Raw genomic sequence first — 11,714 nt, 5'->3', positions numbered from 1 at the left:
CCTCACTCCTGTCCAGCCACACCGCACCGGTCCTCGCAGTGCAACCAGGCTGAGGATGCGAGAGTCGCCGTCCGCCCCCGCTGCCATGCAGGGCCTTCTTCGGTACTTCCACCCTGGCCGGGCGGGCCGGCCCCGAGGGGTGGCCTCTGCTGAAAAGCACCTGTGTGCTCGTGGCACGGCCCTGTGGACCCATATCCGGAACCTCGTGTGCAAGGGCAAGGTGGGCCAGCATGAGGGCTGGGGGTCTTGGTGGGCTGGTAGGGGTGGTGTCCCGGCCACCCAGACAGCACTGCTCCCTGTCCGGCTTGCCTGTCTCGGCTGCTCGGCGGCTTTTGCTAGTTTTGTCCTGTGGGTTTGGTTTGATTTGGTTTTAATTTTTCTATAGGGAACGTGCACTCGCTGGAGAGAGACAGAGAGGGAGAGTGAGGAATCACCTCGGGGTAGGGGGATGGCCATACCACAGTCCCTTTTCCTCCATTCTCTTGAGATGTGGTGCGTGTGTGCACATGCACCTGGTGGGTTTTTTGTTTGTTTAAGAGAGAGGTTTTTGCTATAGGGCGCATGCTCTTGTGGGAGAGATGGCAAGACAGAAAGCAAGAAATCACCCTCCCTCGGGGGGATGGCCATGCCGAAGTCCCTTCCCCTCCATTCTCTCGGGATTTGGGGCATGCACGCACACGTGCCCAGAGTTTTAAGTCGCCAGGTCTGGGATTTGAACTACTGCTGACTACATGAGAGTCCAGCAATGTAACCCATTATGCCATCTGCTGGTCCTCCTGGTGTTTTTTTTTTAGAGGTTTTTGCTATAGGGCGCGCACACTCACCAGAGAGAGAGACAGAGAGACAGAAAGCAAGAAATCACGCCCCAGGGGGGATGGCCATGCTGCAAGCCCTTCTCCTCCATTCTCCTCTCAGGATCTTGGGCACGCACGCACATGCGCCTTGCATGATTTTTAAGCATCTGGGTCATGGACGTGAACCGCGATCGGCTACATGGGAGTCCAGCGACATTACGCTAACTGCTGGTCCCCCTGGTGTGTTTTTTAAGCCACCAGATCCGGGATTCGACTTGCATGGTTAACCATGCAATATCCAGTCACCTTAGCCACCGTGCCACCCGACTGGCCCCAGTTGTGTGGTTTTGAAGACCAGGGGCCCAGTGATTATAGGAAAGAGAATGTCTCCTGCCTCACCTTCTCCTGAGTTTTCTGGGTTTTGTTTTTTAAGACGGAGCCTTGCCGTGTCCTGATCCCCCTGCCCCAGCCTCCTGAGTAGCAGGGACCATAGGGACAATTGGCATGTGTCACCACGCCTGGCTGTCAAGGAGGGCTGGGACTCAAACCCGGGCCTCCCACGTGGTCCTAGCGTCTTTGTGTGGTGGTCAGGTTTCGCTGTTCTTGGAAGGAGGAGGAGAGACATTCTGTCCCCCTCTTTGGGCGTCCAGGACTTGGGAATTAGGGGTGATGGGCCAGCAGGTCTAACCCCCCACATCCCATCCTCCACAGTCTAGTCGGAGCCAGGAGCTCTGCTGCCCCTGGGCTAGGAAAGACCTTCCTGTCCCCCCTTTTAGTCGCTCCTGGTCTCCTTTCCTTTTTCTTTTTCAGAGAGAGATTTTGCTATAGGGTGTGTGCGCTTACCAGAGAGACAGAGACAGAGCCAGCAGTCACTCCCCAAGGGCTACGGCCATGCTGCGGACCCTTCTCATTTCTTCTCAGAACTCTGAGCACACACGCCCGACATGAGTTTCAAGCCGCCAGGTCCGGGGCTCGAACTGTGGTCGACTACAGGGGAGTCCAGCAACGTAGCCCTTACAGCATCTGCTGGTCCTCCTCTTCTATTTTTTGTTTCTCCTTTTCCTTCTCCTCTTTCTCCTCCTCCTCTTCCTCCTTCTCTTTCTCCTCCTCCTCCCCCTGTTCTTGCGTGTGAGAGTCAGCTCCCTTACCACTAGGCTACAGAGCCAGGACTTGTTTTTTAATTGTCTCACAAGTTTGTACTTCTGTATTTATTTGTTTGTTTATTTGGATTATGACAAGTAGACGCTACAGCTCCTGGAAGAATTTACAAGCAGCTGGACGAGGGTCTGAGAAGCTGAGGGGCTGGAGCAGGGTTAGGATATTGGACAGGAAGTGGTGCCCCTCAGTCATGGCAGAATCCCCACTGTGTGGCCCGAGGGTGGGGTGGGGGTTTCTTTACTTGGAAAGGAAGGGGGGAGAAAGAGGAGGGAGTGATAATAAGGGGGGCAGTGGCATTCAGAAAATTAAAGGTCAGTGTTGCCAGTTCGAGTCTAGAAAAGTGTCTGGCCCGAGCAGGGGGTCGGCCCTCGAAGGGGAGGCAGAAGACGGGAGGAGACGGCCCTGGGACAGCCCCATCCCCCAGCACCGGGGACCCAGGGGTGGGGGATGGAGCACACGCTCTGCCTTTCTGAGCCATTTGCACACCTGTGAGGTCAAGCCAGCTAGGCTTCATGACCCGCTCCGGATTCCCCTCCTGGTTCTCTCGCCGCTTCACCCGCAGAAGGCCCAGGTGTCCGGCTCTCTGGTCCCTGGCAGTAGATGAACTTAGGTTTCTCCTGAGCTTCTCTCTAGAGCTGTCACTGTGCTTAGCACTGGCATGACGTGTGTGTGTGTGTGTGCGTGTGCATGCACACACACGTGTATACGCATACAGAAGTCGTGAGATATGGCTCCCCTCTTTTTTTTTTTTTTTTTTTTTTTTTTGAGAGATTTTTTTTTTTGATACAGAGTACATGTACTTGCCAGAGAGATAGAGAGGGGACAGAGAAAAAGTGAGACATCCTTCCCTGGAGGGATGACCACACTACAATCCTTTCTCCATTCTCCTCTGGATTTGGGGTATGCACGCACACACGCCCAATGTGAGTTTCCAGCCACCAGGCCTGGAAATAGAACTCTTGCCAGCCAGGCAGGAGTCCAGTGCCTTAGCTATTACACCACCTACTGGCCCCAGCCCCTGTTCTTAAGTGGCTTGCTTTGTAGCAAAGTGAAGCATCAGTTGAAGTGAGTGATGGCCACGCAGGGTCCCGTGTGACGTGTGCCATGTCACGTGGTGTCGAATGGTGGCTTCGTGCCACTGTCCCCTGGGGAGGTGTCTAGGTGTGTGACTCCTAGTTGCCACCAGGCCTGCGAGTCTTGTCCTTGTCAGGTGGATTCCAGGAAGGTGTTTCTATTGTTGTTTTTAAACAAAAGCCACTCTGCCCCCCAGATGCTGGTTCTTCACGACCCCCAACACCCCCAGCCCGGGGTCTTGGCTGTATCCAGGAACCACTGATGGAGAATGTGGTCAAAGGAGAGGGCGGGACAGAGCCTCCCCAGTCAGGAGACACGCAGCCTGGCCGGGGCAGTCGGGGTTTGTGGCCGCACAGACTGCTTGTCTAGAGTGGCAGGTTTTTGCAGACTGGCTGCCTGGACAGGGCCCTGTGGGGGTGGAAGTTAGAGGGACCACAGAGGGGCTTCCTCCTGGCCAGCTGTGTGACTGCAGGCAGGGTTTTAGGTCCTTCTGGGCTGGTCTCTAAACCATAGGACTGCCTGGTCTGGAGGATCCCCATGCCTTGAGCCAGCCCGTGGCACAGAGAGAACACGGGTTCACGATTCCTGGGATGGCAGCTCTCGAGGCCACGGCCCCAGGAAGTTGCTACTGAAACGGGGCTTCCTGAGACGTCCTTGAGAGCAACCACGTACCCTCCGCTGGGCCGCCCGTGGCACCTCTGTTGGGAGAGCAGGAGGAGAAAAGCCACCAGCCTGGACCTGGGCTCCCCGAGAGAGACCGGAGGGTGGGAGCACAGGGCGCCAGGATGACTCGTACCTGGGTGAGCTCAGGCCCAGGAGCAAAGTTCTGGGACAGTGGGGCCCTGAGGTTCCAGAGGTCCTCTCTGGGCCTCTCCGCCTCTGGCTACTCAGGCTCTATTTCCAGCTTAGGTGTGGCGGCTGTCTGTTAACGGTGACTCTCTGTTAACCGTGACTCCTTGCTTTCAGCTGGATCCCCAGGCCCTGCAGGACAGAGACTGGCAGCGTACTGTCATCGCCATGAATGGGGTAGGTACCCACGGAGCTGGACCGGTGCCACTTCCACCAGGTTAGGGTGGCCCCAGCTCCTTCTAAAACAGGAAGAGGCTCAGGCTGAGCTAGGGTTCCAGGCGGAGGGTGGCTGGAGGAGGGAGCAGCCCCACAGGGCAGAGTCGCTGCACATGGGAAGGAAACTTTGCCATCATTGGCTGGAGTGTAGCCACAGGCTGAGCACCCTCCTGGGACGAGATTGCATGGCACCACCAGGCCAGGTGGGGCCCGGGGTCTGCCTGCAGAAACAGAGACCCCCAACTAGTTCTCTAGACCCAGGAAGGTTTCGAAGAAAAGGAAAATAGACAAAAACATGCACACCAAAAAATGTCTGGATGTAGATGATAGTATATTAATATTTGGTTATAGTGTTCTCTGTACTTTTTCCTCTATTATTTATTTATTTATTTATTTATTTATGGAGAGGTTTTTGTATAGGGCAAGTGTGCTCACCAAAAAGAGAGAGACAGAGAGACAGAAAGCAAGAAATCACCCCCCGGGGGGATGGCCACGCCGCAATCCTTTCTCCTCCATTCTCCTCTTGGGATCTTGGGCACGCACGCACACACGCCTGGCATGAGTTCAAGCCACTGAGTCCGGGACTCGAACCACAGTCAACTACATGGGAGTCCAGCGACATAGCCATTACACTGACTGCTGGTCCCTTCTCTATTATTTTTTGAACCAGTGAGGACTGTGGAGGAGGGTGTGCAGAAGAAGCAGGTTCTTAGACCATCCTCCCATTCCTGGCTCTGCAGAACTGGACTAAGCTTTGAAAGGGGCCTCCGTACCTAATGCCAGGAACTTGTCTGCACCGGGGGTGGAAGGATTGGCCGAGACCCTTGGTAGGAGGGGTGAGAGCCAGAAGAGTAAGCCCCGCCCCTTCTTCCCCTGGCAGATTGAAGTGAAACTGTCCGTCAAGTTCACCAGCAGGGAGTTCAGCTTGAAGAGGATGCCTTCCCGGAAGCAGACTGGGGTGTTCGGAGTCAAGATCGCCGTGGTCACCAAGTGAGTGACACCTGTCCCCACAGGGATTTCTGCAGGGAAGAGCAGGCCAGGGTCTCTTCTCTGTGCTGGCTGGCAGGGGGAGGCGGGGAGTGGAGGCTCTGCTCACCTACCTCCTGTGTTTACTGCAAATCCAGCTCAGGAATGTCCGCGCCTCCTTCCTGGGGAGCAGTGGGCTGGCTCCTCTGGGAAGGCAGGAACTCCCCAAGTACACAGTTTCCTTCCCTGACCTGAGCTGTGTCAGAGCCCAGGTGTTTGGAATGAAACTGTTTTACTATGAACTCAGTTCTGATCTCTCACTTGCCCTCTCACTGTCTCTCTCTCTCTCCCCGATGGGCGTATGCATCCTAAGGCAAAAACCTCTACAAAAAAAACAAACCTGGAAACGGATACTGAGGCCGCGTAAAATTATGAGCACTCGGGACACCAGGTTCCAATCAAGTGATGGTGACCCCTGCCCTTTTGTCTTGAATCGGTGGCCAGGAGAAACCTGTTTATTGGTTCAAAGGCAATTCTCCAGGACACGGGCCACTTCCTTCCAGAATTTATTCACTTCCCCAGGACAGAATCAGGCTGGGCCCTGGCCTTGGTGACCCTCTGAGTCCAGGCCTAGTCGTTCCCTGGATACCACCTTGTGTCTAAACACTCCTGCCCCCAAGGGCACCCTGGCCATCCCCGCAGCACTTCAGAAGCCTTGATGTGAGGAGAGAGGACTGGCAGCAGCTGTCTCAGTAAGCATTGCTAGCAAGGGTGGTCTGGGGATCAGCAGATGGCATAATGATATGTCGCTGGACTCCCATGTAGTCCACCACAGTTCAAGTCCCGGGCCCGGTGACAAACTCACACCGGGCACGTGTACGTGCATGCCCAAGATCCCGAGAGGAGAATGGAGGAGAAGGGATTGCGGCGTGGCCATCCCCCCCAGGGAGTGATTTCTCACTTTCTGTCTCTCTGTCTCTCTCTGTTTTTCTGGCAAGTACATGCGCCCTATAGCAAAAGACCTCTCAAAAAAAAAAAAATGGTGGTTTGAGAAAGCCTTTTTATTTTGTTTTGTTTTTGTGAGTGATTTTTGCTATAGGGCATGTGCGCTCCCCAGAGAGATAGAAACAGAAAGCAAGAAGTCATCCCCCGGGGGGAGATAGTCGCAGTCCCTTCTCCTCAGCTCTCCTCCCGCAATTCTTGAGCACATAAGCACATGCGCCTGGCATGAGATTCAAGCCACTGGGTCCAAGACCCGAACCACGATCAGCCATGTGGAAGTCTAGTGCCGTAACCATTATACCACCTGCTGGCCCCGTGAATTGAAAAAGAAGAAAGAAAGAAAGGCGTGATGCTATTTATGCAGTGACGATCGGGAGCCTGCAGAGCCGAGGGGAGACACACAGCCTCTGTGTGCAGCCCCAAAGCTGGGCTCCTTCATCCCCTTCCTCCCCCAACTCCGGGCATGCAGATGGGTGACAGGCCTCCCTGTGCCTGTTGACACTCTGTAGGTGGCCAGGGCCCGGGCAGGACCGCCGGAGCCCTGAGAACGTCTGCCTTCTTCCCGCAGGAGAGAGAGGTCCAAAGTGCCCTACATCGTGCGCCAGTGCGTGGAGGAGATCGAGCGCCGGGGCATGGAGGAGGTGGGCATCTACCGCGTTTCCGGCGTGGCCACCGACATCCAGGCACTGAAGGCGGCCTTCGACGTCAGTGAGTGTCCATCCAAGCCGTGTGGGACGGGCTGTGGGCAGCGGCGTCTGTCCTGGGACTCCCACAGTGCTCTCTCGGTGGCCATGTCTGTTATTTGAGGGGACTTCAAACAGTTCCTAGAAAAATGCAATTAAAGGGACCAGCACTTAGCATAATGGCTATGTTGCTGAACTCCCATGTAGCCGACCGCGGTTCAAGTCCCAGACCCAGTGGCTTGAGCTGACCCCGGGCACAGTGCGTGTGTGCCCAAGGTCCCGAGAGGAGAATGGAGGACAAGGGATTGCGGCGTGGCCATCCTCCCTAGGGGGTGATTTCTCGCTTTCTGTCTCTCTGTCTTTCTGGCAAGTGCATATGCCCTATAGCAAAAACCTCTCCAAAAAAATAGAAAAATGAAATTTAAATAAGAGTTTATTTTAGTGCAGTAAAAAAAAGGCAAAAACAAAAACAAAAAACAAAAAACAAAACCAAAAAACCTTGGCATCAATGCATATTTTTTTCACAATATACATTTTTATGAACTTTCTGCTTCTGCAGAAACTAATTCTTAAATCATTCTAGCTAGGCCTCCTACTTGCCAGGTCGAACCTGGGGCTTTCATAGAACCTTGGCTGGCCTGCCCTGGGTGTAAGCAGGAAGTGCCCAATGGAGAATGCAAAGGACACTGACATGAGGCTTTGTCACCTGTGTCACTAACCCTCACATGCTGAGAAGGAGGTGGACCTGCCCCAATTACCAGGGGGGGAAGCCGGGACCCCAGAGGGCCTCAAGCACCTAGCATCTCACCAGACCTTTGAGCCAGCAAATACCTCCTCCCTGGGAGACACACACCACCCACCCTGCCCTGGAGCCTTTTAAGGCCCAGCACCCCTAGGTGGGCGCTGCTTGCGGGTCAGATAGCTCGGAGGACGCCGCAGAGTGACCGGGACGTGGAAGCCCTGGCTCGGGACCCACCAGGCGGCCGCCCTGTTCCCGCGCTCTCCCCAGATAACAAGGACGTGTCCGTGATGATGAGCGAGATGGACGTGAACGCCATCGCCGGCACGCTGAAGCTCTACTTCCGCGAGCTGCCCGAGCCCCTCTTCACCGACGAGTTCTACCCCAGCTTCGCCGAGGGCATTGGTGAGCACCCGAGGCCTCCGCCTTGCAGGCCGCACCTCCCCACCTTCCCGGCGGTCTGTCGTCATCTTTGGGGGCTGAGGGGGCCCAGCTGTACCCCCTCTCCTGTAGTCCATGCTTCAACCGGACCTCAAAGCCGGCTGCATGGGGCGGGGCGCCAGAGCCAATCCCGTGCCGGAGGGTTTCTGCCCGTCCTCCGTGGGCTGCTGTGGACGTGCCCTGGTGCACAGGCTTAAAGGCCATGGTCCTTGTGGGGCCAGTAGGTGGTTAAGGCGCTGGATTTTCACATGGCTGACCACAGTTCGAGTCCTGTACCCAGCGGCTTGAAAATCCCAATAAATGAATGAATGAATTAATGTTAAAAAAGGAGAAAAGTCCACGGTCCTCGATCCTGCAGAGCAGGGCTGAATAGATTCCCAGGCCAAGGGACACTGCCTCTCTACCCTCTGTCCTAACCTGGTCAAATGCAGATTCAAGCTCAGCCTGACCCTGGTCAGCGGGGAGGGTGATGTCCACAGGGGGCGCTGGTGTGCAGTGTACAGAGCAGCCTCCCCTAAGTACAAGTCTGCCCCCCTCTCCTGGGCCCTTTCATCCTGGAGGAGCCCCGGGGTTGCAGGGTGATGGCGGAGCTCCTGCGTGTAGTGGGGCTGGCCTTCCAACCCCCACCCCTCACTCTGCCTGTGGCTTCTCGTGCTTCGAGCTCTGAGAGGAGGCAACAGCCTCAGTGGGAAGCAGCTGAACTGGCCCCGAGGGCTGCTCTCATGGCCCTTCCTGGTGCTGTTGACCCTTCTAGATAACGGGGTGGGGCAGCAGGTGACCTGGTGGTTAGGGTGCTGAACTCCCACATGGCTGACCACGGTTCAAGTCCCGGACCTGGGGGCTTGCTTTCTCTCTCTGTCTCTCTGTTTTTCTCTGATCAAATTGAAATACTTCTTTTAAAAAATAACCGAAGGGCATGCCGGGCAGCTCACAGCCCACACAGGTGCCATCATGGTGTGCTCACTGAGTGTGAGTAAGGACGGTGATGGGTCCGGATGTTCAGCACCCTCTGACCCAGGCCCTGGGGCTCCAGCAGAGGTCTCCAGCCCATGGCGGTGACCCCTAGAAGTAACCCTCCCTCCGCCTTCCGCAGCTCTTTCAGACCCAGTCGCAAAGGAGAGCTGCATGCTCAACTTGCTCCTGTCCCTTCCGGAAGCCAACCTGGTGACCTTCCTCTTTCTTCTGGACCACCTAAAAAGGTAGTGCAAGCTCTTCCACAGGAGCCAGGGGCTCCAGGACCCCGGGTGGAGGGTGGCCGCCCTTCCCGCCCCACTGGCTCCCACTGGACTTCTCGGCACCCAGGGCCTGTTCTCCCTGCTTTGTCCGGAGACTGGAGCCATTGCGCCCTCCTCCCCCTGCACTGTGGCCTTAAGCAAAGAGCAAGGGGCTTTCGCTCCAGCAAGCCGTGCACCTGCGCTCCCAGAGCTGGCCCAGCAGCCCACGGCCTCCAGTGCCCTTTGCTGGGGCTCCTCAGACCCAGAGAAACCTGCTTCCAGCACAACCAGGGTCGAGGTCCGTCCCTCCCTGAGCTGTGCCACGGAGGCAGCTCACGTGAGGCAGAGAGGGTCGGCACCCCCACCACGTGGAGTCCACCCTGAGCTGAGGACTCCAGGGTGGCCCGGCCCCTCCACCTCTAACAGCACCGTCTGCTTCAACTCTCTGCAGGGTGGCGGAAAAGGAGACAGTGAACAAGATGTCTCTGCACAACCTCGCCACAGTCTTCGGCCCCACGCTGCTCCGGCCCTCGGAGAAAGAGAGCAAGCTCCCCACCAACCCCAGCCAGCCCATCGCCATGACCGACAGCTGGTCCCTGGAGGTCATGTCCCAGGTACGGGGAGAAGGCTCCTGCCTGTCAATCCACCTGCATCGTGCAGGGATTGGTGGCCGAGGTGCCGAGAGCGGGACCCGCCTCGTCACACACAGCTGGGAGGGGTAGGGTGGGACGGGCCCAGGCGCTGCTCTTCCCGCTGCACCGTGCTGGTTACTCGGGGCTCCACTCACCTGCTGGTTCTTCAGATGCACCTCCCAGATCATGAGCTCCTCTCTTGCTGTGAGGGGCTCGTATCACCAGCAGGGGGACCTCAGCATCCTGAGCTAGATCCCCAGCGCGGGCCTCACCAGCAGGGGGACCTCAGCAGTCTGAGCTGGATCCCCAGCGCGGGCCAAGAAGGCTTCTTACTTGCAGCCGTGGGCACCCCTCTGAGCTGCTTTCCTCCTCCCCTGCTCTGCCCGAGCAGGTCCAGGTGCTGCTGTACTTCCTGCAGCTGGAGGCCATCCCTGCCCCCGACAGCAAGAGACAGAGCATCCTGTTCTCCACGGAAGTCTAAAGGCCCGACTGCATCTCCTAGAGCTGGCGGAACGACATGGAAACCTGTGGCAAAGCGGGCCATCCGGAGAGTGGGAACCGAACCTTCTTGAGGTGTTGTCGGGCCATCCCCAAGAACCAGGCCATCTGCCAAGAGACAGCTACCCAAAGCGGGAGGCCTAGTGGTCTGGACACATCAGCACCCAGTGGGTCTGCAAGCCCCAGGCTGGCTTCAGACTGTGGTTTCCCATGCTGCCACCAGAGGGCACCCCAAGCCGGCACATCTCAGCGCACAGGCCTGGCCGGGGAAGGAGGCAAAGGGAGTGGTTTTTATGAACTTAACTTATCAGAGTTGAATAGATTTCTACTGGATCACTTGTCAAGATGCACCCTCTCCGGGGAGAAGGGAACGCGACCGGATTCCCTCACTATTGTGTCTTGAATAAACGCTGCTGCTGCTTCATACCGTGGGGGCCACAGCCCTGTCCCTGTGTGGGTGGGGCACTCCGACTCCCCTGACTTAAACATCCCTCCATTTCCAGCAGGGTTGGAGAAGCTCAGTCAACCCCGGGTAGCGTTTCGACTTTATTCCCCGCTGGCTTCTCCTTTCTAGAAGGATTTCTGTGCAGACACGGGGCTGTTCCTTGTTTTTCTCGTTGATTGGCTTTTGCTGTTTTTGTGATCCTCTGAAGGCACCTCTACCCGGATCCATGAAAGGTCCAGCGTGGACACCGGGGACAGGGGTGGGAGGCCCGGGTTGTACACTTTGTGGTCCGTTCTCCAGGGAGAGGGGCTGTGTCCACCGATCCCAACCACCCTTTTGGCTTCCAAAGGCCTCAATTTCTCTGGCTTCGCTCCTGCCACATGCTCCGTCCCCTGCTGTCCCCCGTCCGTCCCCCACACAGGTCGCTCCGCGTCCTCGCTCTCTCCTGAGCAGACTTCAGTTAACTTTTGTAGACGTTTCCTCTGGGGCAGAGGGTGGCAGCTTGCTGACGGCTTATTTTAAAACTTGGACCCGAAATAGCCTTTTGATACTTGAATATTTTTAAGTTTTATACATAGTTTCTAATTTTTTTCGTAACAGATTCAGATACCTAATAAGATACTAGAATGTTCTCCAGGGACCGCCATGTCCCGGCAGTGTCACGTCTTCCTCTAAGCGCCAGCCGTTCGTATCAGGAATGTCTCCGGAGCGTCGGAATCATAGAGGGTTAGGGACAGGCCAGGCACGGGGATGGGGGGGCTCTCATCCCCGAAGCAGGCAGCAGGACGGGCCCACCTCTGCCCTCCCTCTCCAGCTCACCTTGTACCTTCACCCGCTCGAGAGCCAGGGAGGTGTGGGAAGGCCACCGGGTGTGTTAAAGAAACAGACTGATCAGCAATCACACCTCTCATTTCAAAAGAGGGGTTCAGAAGCTGGGGCGGTGTCTGCCTATAGCCCCAGCTACTCCAGAGGCTGAGGCAGGAAGAACATGCAGGCATTGCAA

At 56.5% G+C, this 11,714-nt stretch overlaps 1 protein-coding gene across 2 annotated transcripts in view; it reads left to right on the top strand.

Annotated features, from left to right (window-relative positions):
- The window catches only part of BCR (BCR activator of RhoGEF and GTPase), a gene marked incomplete at its 5' end in the record, with an annotated part of 180,074 nt that extends 169,384 nt beyond the window's left edge, over positions 1–10,690 (top strand). For both annotated transcript variants that reach the window (XM_014591096.2, XM_006157176.3), the window contains 7 exon segments: positions 3,993–4,052; positions 4,972–5,081; positions 6,628–6,767; positions 7,752–7,886; positions 9,016–9,121; positions 9,588–9,750; positions 10,160–10,690. In XM_014591096.2, the coding sequence (XP_014446582.1) occupies positions 3,993–4,052; positions 4,972–5,081; positions 6,628–6,767; positions 7,752–7,886; positions 9,016–9,121; positions 9,588–9,750; positions 10,160–10,249 (804 nt within the window).
- Positions 10,691–11,714: the final 1,024 nt, after the last annotated feature.

Source organism: Tupaia chinensis, unplaced genomic scaffold (assembly GCF_000334495.1).
Source record: "Tupaia chinensis unplaced genomic scaffold, TupChi_1.0 Scaffold000531_1, whole genome shotgun sequence".
Lineage (NCBI taxonomy): Eukaryota > Metazoa > Chordata > Mammalia > Scandentia > Tupaiidae > Tupaia > Tupaia belangeri.
The sequence above is the reverse complement of the archived record's forward strand: the minus strand, read 5'-3'. Positions and strand labels throughout refer to the sequence as shown.